At 49.2% G+C, this 18,093-nt stretch overlaps 1 protein-coding gene across 3 annotated transcripts in view; it reads right to left on the bottom strand.

The window, feature by feature from the left end:
- The window catches only part of CTC1 (CST telomere replication complex component 1), an 18,623-nt gene extending 1,190 nt beyond the window's left edge, over positions 1-17,433 (bottom strand). Inside the window, exons 1-20 of one of the 3 annotated variants that reach the window (XM_024748483.1) lie at positions 17,392-17,433; positions 13,763-13,926; positions 11,097-11,334; positions 10,738-10,946; positions 10,261-10,402; positions 6,670-6,954; positions 6,439-6,567; positions 5,692-5,924; positions 5,390-5,567; positions 5,095-5,295; positions 4,449-4,575; positions 3,723-3,837; positions 3,251-3,578; positions 3,083-3,172; positions 2,648-2,841; positions 1,737-1,798; positions 1,467-1,641; positions 1,083-1,160; positions 270-414; positions 114-178 (exon numbers count right to left, since the gene is read on the bottom strand). In XM_024748483.1, the coding sequence (XP_024604251.1) occupies positions 114-178; positions 270-414; positions 1,083-1,160; positions 1,467-1,641; positions 1,737-1,798; positions 2,648-2,841; positions 3,083-3,172; positions 3,251-3,578; positions 3,723-3,837; positions 4,449-4,575; positions 5,095-5,295; positions 5,390-5,567; positions 5,692-5,924; positions 6,439-6,567; positions 6,670-6,954; positions 10,261-10,402; positions 10,738-10,946; positions 11,097-11,334; positions 13,763-13,926; positions 17,392-17,424 (3,191 nt within the window). In that variant the 5' untranslated portion in view covers positions 17,425-17,433. Of the gene's footprint in view, positions 1-113; positions 179-269; positions 415-1,082; positions 1,161-1,466; positions 1,642-1,736; positions 1,799-2,647; positions 2,842-3,082; positions 3,173-3,250; positions 3,579-3,722; positions 3,838-4,448; positions 4,576-5,094; positions 5,296-5,389; positions 5,568-5,691; positions 5,925-6,438; positions 6,568-6,669; positions 6,959-10,260; positions 10,406-10,737; positions 10,947-11,096; positions 11,335-13,762; positions 13,927-17,391 lie in introns of those variants that run through there. The other 2 variants (XM_024748482.1, XM_024748484.1) reach the window with 2 other exon arrangements.
- Positions 17,434-18,093: the final 660 nt, after the last annotated feature.

Raw genomic sequence — 18,093 nt, forward strand, 5'->3', positions numbered from 1 at the left:
GAAAATATTTATTAAGCAATTCCCACAAGCCAGAGATTGTGCTAACACTGGGACAGCAGACACAAAGTCATGTAAGTGGTGGGACGGGCACCCACCTTGTGCTCTGCTCTCACCTGATGCTGGCCTGGCTTATAGATGTCTGAGTGGGGCAAGCAGGGCTCTGACGAGTACACCTTCCCTGGAATGAAGAAAGTGGTTGGGAAAATCCCCTGGATCCCATCACATCCCTCTGGCACCCTGCACCCTGCTCGGCCTGTTCCCTCTCATACCTGCGGGCAGATGCTGGTACAATGAGCACACACCCAGAGGAGCTGAAGGCTGAAGACCGAAACGACGTGGCAAGAGGCAGTGGCCCGGAATGGGGCCTTCTCACCTTGTAGAAGTTCGGCTAGGTAGATGTGGGGCAGGGGGGCACTAAAGAGAGAAAGGGGTCAAGAAAACAGCCAACAGGGTTCTAAAAGCAGGGTGTGTCTGGAAGGACTCAGCAGGCATATGGATGGGGACAGTAGTGGCTTCTGTGTTCTCCTGGAAGCCCCATGGCCCCCATTTTGACTCTTTTTTTTTTTTTTTTTTTAGTTTTTGCTGCGCCGGGTCTTCGTTACAGCACATGGGATCTTTAGTTGCGGCACGCGGGCTCATAGTTGCGGCACGTGGGATCTTTAGTTGAAGCATGCGGGATCTAGTTCCCCAACCAGGGGTCAGACCAGGGATCAAACCTGAGCCCCCTGCATTGGGAACGCAGGGTCTTACCCAATGGACCACCAGGGAAGTCCCCCCATTTTGATTCTTGATCTCTGATTGTCATCAGTTATTTCTCAGTCTTGAAAAACCAAGACGTTAGCCAAGAAAGATTTGTATTTTGGACTGAAAAGCCTTGAAAATCCTAGAACGCTAAATCTTTCTGGGTAAAATGATAGGTACTGGACATCTTTTATTTGAAGCAGAGGAAATCCTTGCAACTCAACATATTTTGCTAGGAGTGGAGAAGACTGTAGTTATGGCAAAAATTCCAGACCCTGGAACAAGTATGGTATGCAGATGTGAGGCTGTGAAGTCTAGGGACCGGGGCCTGGGCCACTGACCTGATTGTGGTATCTGGGGGAAAACTCAGGACCTGCACACAGGTAGACGACCGGAAACAACAGTAAACATTGTGGGATCTGCAGGGGGAGGAGGAAGAGTGATGAGGAGAAAGAAGTCAATGTGAGGTAGGAGCTGGGACTGCAACACAGGCCAGGCCACTCCCCCGAGGGACATGCCCTAACCCCGGCTTTACTGGAGCAGAGGGAAGAATAAGGGAAGGACTGGTCTGGAACATCTCGCGGGGGCAGAGGGCATAAACGCCAGAGAAACACAGCAAACGTAATACCAAAGAGAAGGTGTCATTGCCACACACGTAGGGGCGAACGTTCAAGAGAACCACATCAGTGGGAAGGGGAGGCAAGGACATCAACACAGATCTTCACCTGGAAACCTTTTTCTCTAGCTGGCTAAAGTAGACTCGGGCTCCTGGAAGAAGTCCCCGTGGGGGAGGCAAGTGTGGGTCTTCAATATATATGTCCAAGTGAGGGGGGAATTCGCAGTCGGCCGTCTCCAGGGCTACGGTGAGCTTCACACACCGTCTCGTGGCCCCAGAGCTCCCTACAGAAGGAGAGGCGAGGGGTCAGTGGTCTCTCTCAGGATCACAAGGTCCCATCACTCTATTTCATACCTTTCCCCCAAAGAGATGTCATTACCAGGCTTTATCCAGAGATGTGACAAAATCTCAGCTGAGAAAGACACCAAGGAATCTGTGAAACTGGAAGGTCAGAGAAATACAGTGAGAATGGAGGCCTAAGAAAGCAGAGACTGGAGTCAGACCCAAGGACAGAAAGGAGTTACAGTGTCTGCCGGAACATTATCTATGAGGCCCTGGGAAGCCTTGCCCTGTCTCAAACCGCGCGCTAAAAGTAACGGGGCTCATGGGAAAAGCAGGGTTGTGCAGGTCACTCAAAACCCACACAGCCTTGCACTCAGAGGCCTCACCAGGAAACGCCCCAGCACAGGTGAATCTCCACTTGCATTCACACCTAGAATCTCAGTCAGTCCATTGTTCACAGCTTTGTATGCTGGGGCCCAGGCCCACTCCCTTCAAATCACAGGTCCTTGAAAACTTTCACTTGTGATAGGGATCAGCTTTGTAAAAATCACACATGTAATCCAGTAGGGGGTTCGTTTGTTTGTTTACACAGGGGGGAAGTATCTCTGCAGCTTCTTCAACTGCACTGCAGCTACCCCGAAAAAGCCTACACGAGGAAAGTACAGCTGTTCCTGAAGTCATAAGTTAGCCACTTCTTGCACCAAAGGAAGGTTCTTCCCTAAAGCTCTTCAGCTTTTCCTTGTTTTTTTTGTTTCTTGTATTTCCTTTTATTGCTGAAGCTTTTCCTGAACTGTGAGAAAGCCTGCTCAGTCGTTTCAGAACAGTAACATACTGGGGGAAAATCAAGTGTGGAACACAACTTGCATCTTAGAGTGACATCATTCCTCTAGAGCTAAATCACAAGCAAGAAACACACACTGTAGCAGAGAACGGGCTGTTCATCCCACCCAACGATGGCAGAGGAAGAGAGAGCAGCCAAACTAGCTGGAGAAGCTGCTGGACATTTACTTGCCACTGAGCAGGTCAGTCAGCGAGGATTCAGGCAGTGCCCTGCTGATACCCAGCACCTCTGGGATGTCCTGGGAGCTCGCAAGTTCCAGGGTCCACTCATCCTGGACAGTGAGGCAGGACGCACAGCCAGCCAGCTCTGGAGGACGCAGTGATACGCAGGATGAACCACCCTCCTTGAACAACGTTGGTGTCTGCCAGGAAATGGGGAGATGATTGTCTCTGAGTGTGTCCTGGTCCGGAGACAGGTTCCTAACATACTACGATCCAGTTTTGTTGCCTCTCTGGAGCCTAGTGAAGGAAGTGATCCAGACACAGACAGGCCTTCTATTTGACCTAAATCCACTCTTCTTCTAGGAGACCTAGAAGTTCCTCTCCAGACCCCAAGCCAAAAAATGCTTTCTGGGGAAGGGCATGGTGAACTAGGGCACTCACGGGAGGGCCAGGGACCACGAGTCGGTACACTTGCCCTGGGTGCAAGAACTCAAACCAGCGGACTGAGGAGCTGAGGAAGATGAGGAGAACCTGAGGGGGAGAGCAGGGTCCCTCAGACAGGAGCTGGGGCACAGGACGTCAGGTCCCAGGTCCCAGGCCCCAGTTTACCTTCTGATCCGAGTTTTCACCTTCCCTGGGCTCGGGTGGGCCCCATCCAGTTCCCTCCTTCCTCTGGGTGCCCCCAAGCCAGCTCCCTAACACGAGGAAGCTGAGGGTGGGCTTGGGCACCTCCGAACTGGCTCCTGGGGGGACACAGAAGTTCCTCTTCATCAGTGCCTCCTTGTGGGACAGCAAGAACAGCCGGCTCTGTCCTATGTGGGGACCCTCTGGCAGGGAGGGCTCTGTCTGAGGAGGGCTTGAGGAGGTGGCCGAGTGAAGGACGGGTCTGGGCACAGACAGGATCAGGGCATCAGCCAGAAAAATCTGGACATAGACTCTGTCGGGAGAGACAAGGAATAGGTTTCTTAGCGATGCAGGTACTGGATGTTGTGGGCCCCAGAGTTCTACCACCTGCACCGGGCCCTTCCCCTTCCCCTTCCCTTCAGGGTCTCAGAGGACAGCCACCACCCTAAGGACCAACCTGGCCTGCTTCTTCTGCATGAAGCCTGTCATGCTCAGCTCCTTCCAGGAAGGGAAGCTGCTTCTGACATTCCTTTCTACGACCAACTGGAACCTCTCCGCCCGCACCAGGCAGCCTGGAGGAAGAAAGTTTTCTATTTTGGCAAGAGGAGAGGATTGTGGGATGGGCAGTAGAGCCGACCGCCCTGCAGGTCTCACCGCCTGACTCAGGCCAGAGCTGCTCCCCTAACACAACGTGAAGACCTGGGCCTGAGCCCCATCTTGGAGGAGTCATACCTCCAAGGGAGAAACCATTCCATCTGCATGGCCAGTCCCACCCCTGGCCACCTAGGCAGAGAGGCCTTGATTCTACTTTCTCATAAATCCCTAAAACGCCTGTTCCGAGATCTGAAAAGCTTTCCTCTCCAGGGTTTCCCTGCCTACAAACCTCAATAAGCCCAAATAAGCCCCATTACTCTTCCACACTAAGAAGGTAAGAAATGGAAGTTGTCATCCTGGTGTGCCTAGGGAGGGAGAAGAGAATGTTGGGAATTGTAGTTCTGGCCGGGAACCCCTTGCTCCTCTACACCACCTGCCAATACCAGCCTCCTACACCTCCCGCCAGACTGGTTGATCAACAGAAGCCACTCCAGCATCTCTAGTAAATCCCAGCAGTGCTTTCTGCCAAGCCCCCAGTTCAGAGAACCTCTACCCCACCACCATCTCTCTCCACCTCTGAACTCCAAACCTATGAGCCCGGGGTCAGTGAGGGGCTGCGAGGGCTTGGCCAGGAGTAGGCAGGGGAGGGAACCGCTTTGGTCCTGAAGTCGCAGACAACCTTTACGAGATGAAGCCACCAGAATCCCAAGCAGAACCTACAAGGAGATGAAGGCCGAGGCATCAAGTCTTATTAAACAGATATACTGAGCATCTACCACGTGCCAGGCACTGTGTTAACTGTTAGAGCTACAAAGTGAACCACAAAAACATGGTTTGTGACCTCAAAGAATTTATAATGAAGTGAGGTAGACAGATGTGGAAAAAATGCACCTGCATTCACACATTTAGTAGCCAGAGAGGAAGTATACAAATCGAGGTTGGAGCTAGGAGACCATGGAGGACCTCCCGAGACATAATAAGGAGTTTGGGTTTGATTTTATACACACTGGTAGAAACAAAAGAAGCAGTTAAATTAAGAGTTTTATAATCGATGTTCAATTGTACCCCACCCCTTTCTAGTTGCTGCAAGAGAACGGATTAGAGGGGGCCAAGAAGAGGTGGAGTATTCTAGTTAGAAGGCTAGTGTAGTCAAAATGACAAGAAAGGACTACGGCAGTCGTAGTGAAAATGGCAAAAAGAGGAAGTCCCCTGAGCCCCGCTGGAAACGCGCTTACCGGGGCCGGGTGGAAGGCAGAGGGCAGCAGACAGAGCCAGGACCAGGCCAGGCGCTGATTGAGTTGGCAACTGGGCAGGTGAGAAGCCTCTGGGAGTGGCAGAAGGGTCTTAGGGTCAAAGGAGGCCCAGGCCCTGCACTTCCCTTCCTCTTTCAGGGCGGCCAGTGTAGGGAAAGAGCAGGGGGTCTGCAGTCGAGCGTACTGTCAGAGAGGAGACATCAGATTATGTGCCCCCTGTGCCCGGGGTGTGCCCCAGGGCGTCAGCTCTGCCAACTCCATGCCCACATCCTCAGACCTTCTGCAGCGGACAGTGATGTGGCTCTTCAAGGATCTCGCTGTGTGTATTCCGACCGGGGCAGCCAGGTGGAACGAGAACCTCCAAGGTAGGGGCCAGGATTTGTAGTCCCAGGCTGGGGTTCCCAGGCGAGGAATGCTGCAGGAACTGGTGGTGTCTCAGCACATGGGGACACAGCCTTGGCCACGGAAAGAAGTGGAGTCACTTCCCCCAAAGACCGTCTCTCCCAGAATCTGGCTTCACTGACAGAGGAAGTGTCCCACTCCCACCGCCTCCCCAGCCCAGACCCTCGTCCTCCTCACTTGCAGGCCAGCTCCTCCAGGGCCTTGGAGGCCCACAGGTAGAGGGGAAGTCCTAACTGATGTTCCCACACCAGCTGCTCATACAGGGAGGCCCCGGGGGCTCGGTGGGAAGACTGAGTCTCAGGCATCAGACGAGAGAAGCCCTGAAGTAGAACGGCGCCACGGAGGCAGGGGGCTAACATGGGCCTTCTTGTCCCCCCACCCATTGACTGCAGGAGATGAACATCCTGGAGCTGGGGAGGCAGAAGGGAAAAAGCAACTCAGTGATCCCAGGCAGAGTTAAATGCAGTTTTCCACTGCCTGGGTCCCAGGAGAAATACAATTTCTCCTTTACAGGTCGTTTCCCTCCAGCCCCTTATGCCTCGCCTTCCATCACAAGCTGCTCCCCTGCGGTAAGGCTTCATCTCCCAGGGGCCTCACTCAGCCTTTCTGTGGGCCCGGGGGCTCCTGGCCAGCAGGGCCCTGGCTGCTCACCTGCGCTTCAGCTCCAGTTGGAAGGCCCTTCTGGAAAGGAGAGGCTCTGGACCTAACTGCTCCTCCCAGAGCCCCACTCTCTACTCCCTTCTGACCTGAGCTCTCGTCCAAATCATTCTTAACAAAAGCACCCCCGCGCCCCAACACACATTTATTATTTTTATAATCTTGCTGTAGAGGCGTCGACCTGCTGCAAAGAAGGACCAGCCCATAAAGGTAAGACAAGCTACTGAAAGGGCCTCCTTCTGTCACCAGCCCTGGCCCCTCACATACCTCCAGACGGACTCCTGGTCGCACTACCCGCCTGAGACCATGGAACTGCTGGTAGGCGAGGCAGAGCCCCAGCTGCCCGTCCAGCTCGTAGAGGCCCGCAGGCTGATTCAGCGTGCCAGTGACCGTTCCCTGCAAAGAAGCCAAAGGGCCAGGTGATCCCTGTTCCCATCCCCTTTGGAGACCGCCACGTTTCCTGCCCTTCGGGCTCAAGGATCTCTCACTTATGCTCACCGTGTATGATAAGAGCCTGGAGTCCCGGACGAGACCGTCTGGACCCTTGTTGTCTTGAGGATTGCTGAGTATGGGGAGTGGCTGGGGGTTGGTCTCCAAGGGGGCTCCTTCCAGCTCCAGTTCCAGCTCTCGCACACATTCTGGTTTCAGTGGCAAAAGCCGGGAGGAGGGACTGGTCATCCAAATCCGGTAACGGTGACCAGGGAGCTTGGACGCTCGCAGCTCCGTCAGCACATAGGCCTTATGAGGCCAAAGGGCTCGGTGCCACACCAGCTGGGCAGGGATCTGGCTTGTGCGGAAGCAGGCAACACGGTACGTGAGAGGCCTGCCATGATGCTGCCCCTCTGCCAGGGTCCCTTCCCATCACAATGTGACCCTCAAAGACCTACTCCTCGAGAGCTTTTTCTTGCCTCTTCATCTTCCCTGTTCCGCAATTACATCTTAAGCCACAGAACTCTCAGGCTCTCTCCCCTCTCACGGAAATGGCAAATATTTCCTAATCCCTCCCCCAAGGCACAAACCAGCCCTACAACTTTCTCCAAAATACATAAATATTCCTTTCAGAAAATTCTGCCCTTTCCCCATCCCACTCCAACATACAAACCAGCCATACAAACAACGTTCACTTATTTAATCAGTATGCACACGGTACGTAAGTATCCAGTATTGGGATAGATGTTAAGGGAAATATCATAGACTTCTCTCAACTCCAACATATTTCAAACCACGGGGAAACACAGACACAAACCCAAGTAATAACATGGAGCCATGTATGATCAAGTGGCAAAAACAATACACATCTGGTAAGGTTTCAGAGAAAGAAAGAGGTCGGGATGGGTTGGAATGATCAGGAAGGCCAAGTGAAAGAAGCTGAACTTGCCAAGGTCCTGAAGGCCATCTCTGCTTTGCTGACGTAGAGAGGAGAGAGAAGCGGGACTCAAGCATGGGCAACAACACAGAAATGTTCAGAACCCAGAATGAGCAAGGCCGTGAAAACCCTGGCCGGGACGGAGGAGGAATGGCCTTGGCAGTTGCCAGAGACAGGATGGAAGGGCCGAGATGAAGGAAAAACCCAGAAATAACATGCTGAAGACTTTCAGTCTTTCAGAAAGGGAGAGACATCCAAGTAGGAAAATAAAAATGAACGGCAGAGGGTCTCCTATGGAATGGAGCAAGGTGGCTGTTGAAGAAATTTAAGCAAAAGGAAAAAAGTTACATAGATGAGACCGTTAATAAATATAACAGTCTTCTAGGGCATGTCCCTCCCAGAGCACGGCTGCCATTCTCAGGGGCTTCAAAACACACTGATGACTCTGGATACCTGAACTTCACAGTCCCCTATGCTCGGCTTCACAGGCCCCCATTTCTCTCTAAAACCAGCTGAGTACCACCAGTCAGACCTTGGACGTCACAGCTCATCATAAGGTATTGCTAAGATTTCGCTTAAGCTTACTGCTTATGCAAAACAAGTAGCTAATGACGGTTTGACTGAACACACGAATGAATGACTGAATACTATTGCTTCTGCTCTCCCCTGCTCCCCCTGGGCTCACCAGACTTCCCCTAACCTCTTACTAGGACCTCCCAATATTGCAGCCACTTCTCCTTTATTCAGACGTTGAGGTCCTTCCCTTCCTCTGTCCGAATGCCAGGATCTGAATATCTATCCCCTGAATCCTGCCCGTTTTACCCACACTTCACCCTTGAGTTTACAGCATCACAGCCCTCTTTCCTCAACTCTTCTTCTAAGACAAAAACCCTGCTGAGGAAGACAGACCCACACCACCCCAGGGCAAAAAACTGACGCTAACCCTCTCCAGCTGCGCCTCCGTCACTGCTTAGCGATCTCTTATCCTCAACTGCCTGGTACAGCAGTTTACCCTGAACCTTTACTCCTCTCTTCAGAGTTCAGTCTTTCTAGACATGACCTCACTCCTCTATCATGGAGGTGATTCACTGGGATCATCTAGAGTGACAGTATTTCGCCAACGTGTCTCTTCAGCAGCCTGTAAACAAACCAAGATCACTCCTCCCCTGACCACCCAGACTTATTCCAAAGCCCACCTCTGCACCCTCACAGTGCCTTGTGCATGTGCATGTCTCTACCCCAGCACTTATGACCCTGAACAGTAATCACTGACTCACTTATCTGGCTGAGAGCTTCCAGAGGACAAGAGCCATCAACTTACTCAATTTTGTGCCTCTGAAATGACCAAAGCCCCTAGCATACAGCATATACTCAATAAAGGGCCAGTCTTGGTACAGGTGATACTCCAGTCCCAGACAGCCCTCCCTCTCTTCTAGGGATTCAAATCCTAGCCACCTTCAAGAACCAGATCGAGTCTAAACTCTCCCTCCTTAGGCTTCTCTCCACATAATAAACTCTAGCTAACCTGCTATAGCAGTTACAACTATGCCACACACCTTGGAACTTACACACTGTTCTGTATTATTCTCTGCTTGCTTTACAAATCAATATGATATAGAATCTACAATAAGATTATAAGCTACCCAAAGGGCTTGGCCTACTTTAGTTGCCCTGCAGAAATTCAAGTGCATTTCAGAGCTTTTCCCCTAGAATGAGCCAATCCTACCATGCCCAGAATTTTTGAATGCTCTAGGAGACTTAAAACATTCTAATGTAAACAATATACATAAGCTCCTCTTTAACCCAAGAGGAAAAAACAAGATTAGAAATTTGGGTGGCTTGTAAGCGTTTTCAGTTTCTTTATACTCTAATTACTGTTACTCCAGCTCATGACACACACAGATACAGGTAAGAATTCTTAGAGTGCTAGTAAATTTCATAGTTTCCTTTTTCGATATGCATGTTAAAGAGCCCGTTCATCCTTTAATTGTTCTGAATGCTTCTGAAACGTTATTCAGATAATTGTATAAATCATATAACAATAATCAGTATAAAAATGAATGACTTTAAAATCATACCAGGGACTTCCCTGGTGGCGCAGTGGATAAGACTCCGCACTCCCAATGTAGGGAGCCCAGGTTCGATCCCTGGTCAGGGAACTAGATCTGACGTGCATGCCGCAACTAAGAGTTTGCATGCCACAACTAAGGAGCCCATGTGCTACAACTAAGGAGCTGGCAAGCCGCAACTAAAGAGCCCACCCTGCTGCAACTAAGACCCGGCACAACCAAATAAATATTTTAAAAATAATAATAAAAAAAATAAAATCGTACCAGTTGACGTAAAAAGACTCAACAATAAGTACCAAGTTTTACTAAAAGTACATGTATTTCATGTTTTAATGGTGTTAAGATAAATACTCTCCTTGCTCATTCTTCTAATGCAGGGGAAAAACAAGTGATTCTGGCAGGTTTTCAAAATGGGACACATGATACAAAAGTTGTCTCCTCGAATGAGCTGCACAGCAGGGAATTCTACTCCCCACCTCCTGTATGTAGGGAAGGCGTCACTCACACTGTTCCCTCAACAGCACTGTTCCAGAAATAACTCTCCCCAGCCGTCCTCCTTTCCCACCTGGTTCCTCCTATGATGTTATCTTTCCTATTAGGAGCTCGTACCCCACTCCCATACCTCCACACCCCTGAATTGACCCTAATCCTCACCTGCACGATGACAGACACATGGCTGCCAACTGAGGATGACCCACCAAGAGACAGGATGAAGTAGGCTTTCTTTCGACTTTTCACCAGAGCGCTCAATCGAACCAGCTCCCCAGCAAGGTTTGGCTGCACATTTCTGTGCTTGCTTCTCAAAAAGGTAGAGACAGAAGTCATTTTTATTTCTCTCTTTTTTTTTTCCCCTACAAATGCCTTCCTTTCCACTATGACCTAGTAGTGATGTAAAATTTCCATAGCCCAAAGCCATTGTTCTAAAAACCTCCTTCAAAGTCTACCTGCCCTTAGATAAGGCACACTTCCCTGGAAGAATCTGGCTCTGAACTTTCTGAGAGGCCCCACTGTCCCCGGTTGGGAACATTCCATCTATATTACTCTCAATGCCTTTCTCTCCCTCCTTCCACTGACCCACCGTCATCGTCCCAGTTTTACACTGCTGCCTTCTCCGCTACACGGAAGAATTACCTGTGCCTGAGCAGGTGGGAAGCCATCTCTGGGTAGAGAACAGGGATGGGGGTGAGGGGGCCAGGACTGATGGTCAAGGGAAACACTGGCACAGGGGCACCCCAGAGCTCCAAGTGCCCTTCTCCTGAGGACTTCACTGCAGGAGGGAGGTAACTCCAGCTGGGAAACAGAAAGAGATGGCCCAACCAAGAAAGGTCCAGATCTATGAGCTAGAAAAGACCAAGGGCAAGGATTAATCAGGACCCTGGCATCCAGTCCACCCCCCTCCATCTTTGTTCCCTCAGAGACTTAATTGTCTCGCTCCCTAGACACCATTCTTATTAGTATCTGAGGGATCTGACTGCCCCCTTCCTACTCACCTCACAGCCCAGGGTACCAGTGTTATCTCTTATATAGAGGCTTCCATTCCTGCACTCTTGTTCCAAGTCCCCTGATAGGTCTGTTAGTGTCCCTAAAAGTAACAGCCGTTCCCGGGGCAGGGGGACGCCACGTGGTCCGGCCTCTTTGGCCCAAGCCTGGTACGCAGTACTGCTCCAGGACAAGTGGCTGCAGCATGGGAGACGTTGGTGGGTCCTGAGGTCCTTTACTGAGACAAAGCTGCAGAGTGAAGGGAACAGAGGTTTCGTAAAGCTATGTTCAAGCCTAGGAATTTTATCCTCAACCCCAACAAATCCCCCAAGAGCCCAAGGAAAGATCAATGGGGAACCTGGACTAAGGAAGTTTGATTGGTTGAAAAAACTGGGAGTGAGGGCCTAAGAAAATGAGGATGGGGTCTGGGTCCAAACACTGGGTAGTACCTAGGGAAGGCAGGAAGAAAGTCTGTGCTGAATCATATCTTGAACAAGACAGTGCCACAGAGAGGACCCAGAGAAATGGAGTGGGAATGTAAGAGCAGCCTGAGGAGATGAGCAGGCGGGGAGAACATTTTAGAGACAACACAAACTGCTCCCCTGACAGCATCTCAGCTCTCAGCTCCACAGAGAACTTCAGTGGGGGCACTAAGGCATCTGCCTAATGGCTCAACCTCATTGGCCCCGGCCAGGTTTCCTTCCTAGTCTGGAGTATCACAGTACTAGAGACTGGCTGGGAAGCTGAGGCTGAGGTGGGAGTTGATATCACAAGCTCCCAAATCTCAAGAGATGTTTGAGATCAACCAATCTTAAGCAAAGTGCCGCAACACTGCTTAGTCACTACCAATTGTGAGGTGTATCACAGAGAATGTGATACGAGTTAAATTATCAAAGTTGTGATAGATTCACATTTTTGTAATACCATTATTACATTCCCACGGTTTTTTCACTCATTTCCACTCCCATCGTTTTTTCAGCGGAAAAGAAACAGGATAAGGTTACAAAACATGACAATTTATCCTCCTTGTTGCACTCATGAACATAAGCCACATGTGAGTGCTAGAGATTAGAAATGCTGCTCTAGATGGCCCACTCCCCTTCCACGTCTGCCTCATTCCTCCCCAATGACTTCAGAGCAGATAAAAGGCAAAGTCAGAAACTAACATCGTTGCACGCCTGCTATACACATACTGTACTGGGTCCATTCATGCTCAATACTGCATTGAATCTTCACCAAAAACCCCTGGAAACACACCAATGAGGAAATTTACAGAGGTTCAGGTACACAGTGGTGTAGGTGGCAAAGCCAGGTATGTCTCACTCAAAAGTCTTTTTGTCTTTCCCTACTTCTGTAAAAGCCTAGGAAAAAACAACCGGAGGGAACCGTGCCTTTACCCTAGGCATCTTCAGGACAGAAAACAGTAAGGATAGGGGTCACTTTTCTCAGATTCTTCAGGGTTTGGGTCAGGAAACTGAAGGTGATAACCGCAGACCTTTTGCATGGGCCACTGCCCTCCAACTTTCAAGGCCACCACAGTACCTGGCACACAGCAGGCACTCAGTGAAGGGAAATGGAAAAATGAATGAATATTTATACCTGTCAAATAAATTTTACTCTATCCTCATCCACCATCTTCTACATATTGTGCTATCTAGTCTACATTTATCCTGAAGAATAACAAGAAACTTAAACAGGTTGCAAGTTTTCTAAAAATTGCTGACTTACCACTTTTCAATTATCCTTTTTGGATTTTCAGTTATTATTGGGAAATAACAAAATAAACAAAGCTAAACACATTTCTACCTTTTTTTAAAAAGGAAAAAACTGTGATACGTTTATTCACGTAACAGAATACCTTACGGCAGTTAAAATAAATGACCTAGAGCTATCAGTGTGACTAAATCTCACAAGTATAATGTTAAGCACAAAAAAGCAAACCGCAGGTGATACACAAGGTATGGTGCCGCTTATACAAAGTCTAAAGGTATGCGAAACTACTGAATATTGCTTAGGGATAGATGCATGGATAGAAAAAAATATAAAGATATTCACAAGAATGATATACCCTCACACTCCAGATACTAGTTACTTCTACGAGGAGGCAAGCAGGTTTCTTTTTGCAGAGCTTTTCGGAGCCTTTAACATGTCAATGAGCCCCATCATTCTCCTAGAGAAGTTTATCTTACGCAATGTCTCTCAAACTTATTTGGCCATGGAACCCTTTTCCTGTAGTACTTTATTAACATTGCCTAGAACGGTTTAGGAATGGTAGTACAGTGTTAAAAAGGACAAAAACCAAAAAGCACCTTCAGAAGACCTCAAACTCAGGTCTTTCAAAATCAACGATCTACACTTGCTGAAGTCACAGTCCGTATCTTAGTTTCCTAATGCACAAAACGAAATAGTATCAGCCTCTCTCCCCACTTTGAGGGTTCTTTTTCCGTATTTTCTTTCTGTCTTCTCACGCCCCTCTCCTTGTCTCTAAACTTGAGCCAATTAAGGAGAACTACAAGAAAAGGAAAGCAGCTTGATGGAGAATGAGAAAGACTGGCAGAAGGGGTTTTCTTTAGACCACCTTTTCCTCCCCTTAAGTTTCCCCTTAGTCAACTCAAATGATAAGTCCTTCCTTTTCAATCCCAAATTTAACTTTCCTGGGAATCCCACTTCTCCTTACCTGTAGCTGAGGGGCAGTGTTAAACCCTGGTTCCTTCCCTGGGGCAACCAGACAGTCTTCACACAGTCAATTACCAACTGAGTCAACTGGACATCAGGCTCCTTGCCAGGTGGACACAGGGTCTCTTCGATGAAGGCCTGGGCAGCCTCAAGCCAGGCTTGCTCCTGAGGAAAGTGAAGCGAGTTCAAACACCTTCCTGACCATCTTGCCCACCAAGGAAACTGGGGAATAATAAAGGAATAGATTTTTTTAAAAAATCAAGAGGGAGGACTTCCCTGGTGGCACGGTGGTTAAGAATCCACCCACAGATGCAGGTGACATGGGTTCGATCCCTGGTCCTGGAAGATCCCACATGCCGCGAAGCAACTAAGCCTGTGTGCTACAACTACTGAGCCCGCACACCACAACTACTGAAGCCCGGGTGCCTAGAGCCTATGCTCTGCAATAAGAGAAGCCCCCGCACTGCAACGAAGAGTAGCCCCCGCTTGCAGCAACTAGAGAAAGCCTGCGTGCAACAACAAAAACCCAACACAGCAAAAAAAAAAAAAAAAAAAAAGTCAACCGGGAAAAAAATGAAGATGTAAAGTAAAGTAGTTTAGAGCTTGAAGAAACCTTAGAAGTCTTAGTTTAGCCAATCAACTTAGAAAACTGGCCATCCAGCTTTGGTCTTGCCTCTTTCTTTAACAAACCTGTACCAACCCTTAAAGTGCTCAATTAGAATAAATATTCCTTGTGAACTCTTCTTTGAGCATCCCCGGCAGAATGCTGCTCCCTCCTTGGAGCTCCCACAGTACCTTGCACGTGGAGCAATGACCACCAGATACAGTGGCAGCCCACCTTCTATGGGGTCTGATTCTAAAGCCAGCAAGTTGAAAAACAAGACTGGTCTAAGGTCACCCTCAAAAAAAATCCTTTAAATTGCTCAAAAGGAATAGTACATAACACTGTACAGTAATATGTATATGGAAGTGGAAATGTGCCTAATAATAGACATTCCATAAAAGGACATAAGCAGAGGGGCTTCCCTGGTGGCGCAGCGGTTGGGAGTCTGCCTGCCGATGCAGGGGACATGGGTTCATACCCCGGGCCGGGAGGATCCCACATGCCGCGGAGCGGCTGGGCCCGTAAGCCATGGCCACCGAGCCTGCGCGTCCGGAGCCTCTGCTCCGCAACGGGAGAGGCCACAGCAGTGAGAGGCCCGCGTACCGCAAAAAAAGGACATAAGCAGGGTATAATTTTTAAGCATCCCCTCTTTTTTTAGTGGAGTGTATACATTTGAGTGCCTATAAGCTAAATATATATGAGATACAATCCCACTGGAATTGTTTCCTGTTCTGTCTTTGTAGCTAAGATGTGGGCTTCCTAAGGAGGACAGGAACGATCTCTGTATATGTACCAGATTCTGGGGACACAGTAGCCTTTATATATAGATAACTCTAGGGGAGGGGGCCAGTTTAGCCTACTCCTAGTGCTAAGCAGATTTATTTTAAAATTCCGACAGAGTTCAACAATACTTAATGACCTTTACCCTTCTTGATCCCCAGTGATAATTCAAAACCATTATAGCTCTATCCCTGCTCCTCCAGTCACTCCTCCACATCCAGTTAACCTTTAGCAGCTTGAAAACAGCTTGAAAAACCAGTGTTCAAGTTCTAGATGACTTCAGTGTCCTTGTGGATGGCCCTATCATTGACTTTCACCTTCACCCCATCTCAGTCAAACACTCTTGTTCATGGTCAGTGTTGTCAAAATTGGACCAGGTTATCACTCAGAACTGCCCACCAACATCAGACTCCCACTTTTTGCCTTCCTCTCTTGATCTTCTCTTTCAGCTCCTATTCCTGAGGACCTGTCCATTGGCACACTGAATACTACTGCTTCTCAAAGTGGTACCAATGCCTCAGAATCACCAAAGTTCTGTTTAAAATGCAACTGATATTTAGGTGATCCCGTCTATCGACTCAGACGCCAGGAGTGGGTGGGGTGGGGGGAGTTAGCTCCAGAGTGTGTTTTGAACTTGGGTCTTGTGTAGGGAAAGGAAGAAGTGAAAGAGGACATCCACATGTCATGGCAGAACTATTCGGTTGAGGGTGCTATTTGCCAAGTTAGTGAACATTGGAAGAGGGGTGGATTTTCTGAAAAGCTCAGTGTTGGGCATATGTGGTGCCTGTAGGTTGGCCAGATGGAGAATCTGGCAGGCAGATGGATATAACTAGAGCTCAGGAGAGAGATCACAGCCAAAGCAGAGATTTAGGAAAAATCAGCATCTATCACTGGCTATTAAAGCCATGCAGTCAGTGGATGAGGTCGAGAAGAAAGGGTACAGTGTTCTCAAACTTCAGCCTATATCAGTATTAATCTGGGGAGCTTACTTAATTTAGATTCTATCTCCTCAGTATCTTTTTACTCTGTTTTCACCTCTGGAACCTCAACATTGCTGCCATGGTCGGGGTCACTACCATCTCTTACTACACTTAAACCACAGCGTTCTAACTGATACTCTCTAGTCCAGGGGTCCCCAACTCCTGGGCCATGGACCGGTACCGGTCGGTGGCCTGTTAGGAACTAGGCAGCATAGGAGGAGGTGAGCAGCGGGTGGTGAGCAAGCGAAGCTTCATCTGTATTTACAGCCACTCCCCATTGCTCGCATTATCGGCTGAGCTCCGCCTCCTTTCAGAGCAGCGACGGCATTAGATTCTCATACAAGCAAGAACCCTACTGTGACCTGCGCATGTGAGGGATCTAGGCTGTGCACTCCTTATGAGAATCTAACGCCTGATGATCTGAGGTGGAGCTGAGCCAGTGTGACGCTAGCGCTGGGTAGCAGCTGCAAAAACACATTATCATTAGCAGAGAGGTTTGACTGCATAGAGACCATAATAAATCAATGTGCTTGAATCATCCCGAAACCATCCCCCCCAAAAAAGAAACTGTCTTCCACGAAACCGGTCCCAGGTGCCAAAAAGGTTGGAGACCACCGCAGTCCACTCTCTACGGTGCTACCTCAGGAAACGAAAACAAAACTTATCCACTCTTTTGCTTAAAACCCTTCAATAACTCCCAATTATCCTCCGGTTGAAATCACTGCCTACCAAGACTTATGAGGCTGTCACCTTTGACCTCTCCACCACCACCCAGCTGAACTTTTTGAGTTTTTCAAAGACACCTGCTCTGTCTCTTGCCTTTGAACATGTTTTTTGCCTCCGTCTTGAAACCTCTTTTAGCGCTTTTTTTTTTTCCTTGCTAACTCCTGCACGTACTTCGGGTCTCAGAAGCTTTTCCAGATTATCGGTTACCCCTTTCCCATACAGCTGCGTCAGAGGTCTCCCCCAGGAATCCACACCCCCACAGTTAGCTGTTCGTCTGCTCCTGGCTTCCCATTGGGCTTGAAGCCTAAAGAGTGGACAGAGGTGTATTTATGGTTCACAGCCGGCGCCACAGTCATAGTGGAATAAATGTAATCGCAGAACCAGTGAGAGGGGCGGGACGAAAAGCCTCACCGTCCCCCCTCGCCTGGGGGCGGCCAGCTAAGTCAGGGAGGCAAAGAGGCAAGGTGGAGCTTACAGGAGCAGAAAGAAAATACGGGACAGGCAAGAAAAAAGGGACGAGGGGCAGAGAACAGCACTCACGGAGCCAGGAGCCTCAGCCCGGCAGGCAGCCATGATGCTCCGGCGACTCCACCCCCTGGAAAGCGCGCCGAGGCTCGAAGGCAGGCTGGTCCGTGACGTCATCGGCGGGCGCTCCCCCTGGCTCCACTTCCGACTTCTCCCCATTCAGCGTCAGGGCCTCTCTGCTCCACTGCCACCTCTGTCTCCGACTCTGGCACCCCGACTCTGGCACCCCCCAACCTCTTCCCCAGTGATATCCTGTCTGGTATCCGTGGGGTGGCGGAGCTCAGGAGCTCAAACACAGCCATTCTAGCTGGTAATTCCTATGCATCTTTCATCTCCCTGATTCTGCCAAGCAGAGAGGTGTTTCCTCCTTAATGCAGCACATCATTCATACTTGCTTTATGGCCTTAACTCATTGCTGTAATTGTTTAACTATTTTCCCCACTTGACTGTGAGTACCTAGAAGCTTTATTCCATTCTTCTTTGTATTTGGTGCCTAGAACAGTGCTTGTTGTTAAATAAGAACTTGATAAATTTTTGTGGATCTACTAATAAAAGCCTCTGCTCTCCCTAATTTAGTCAACCAACCAATCAATCCATGTCTTAATAGGCAGTGGAGTGCACAGAATTCATGCAACAATGTGTCAGGCACTGTTCTAGGCTTTGGGGATACAGCAGTGAACAAAGCAGATAAAAATCCCTGCTCCCATGGAGGTTACA

This window comes from Neophocaena asiaeorientalis, unplaced genomic scaffold (genome assembly GCF_003031525.2).
Source record: "Neophocaena asiaeorientalis asiaeorientalis breed wild unplaced genomic scaffold, Neophocaena_asiaeorientalis_V1.1 scaffold543, whole genome shotgun sequence".
Lineage (NCBI taxonomy): Eukaryota > Metazoa > Chordata > Mammalia > Artiodactyla > Phocoenidae > Neophocaena > Neophocaena asiaeorientalis.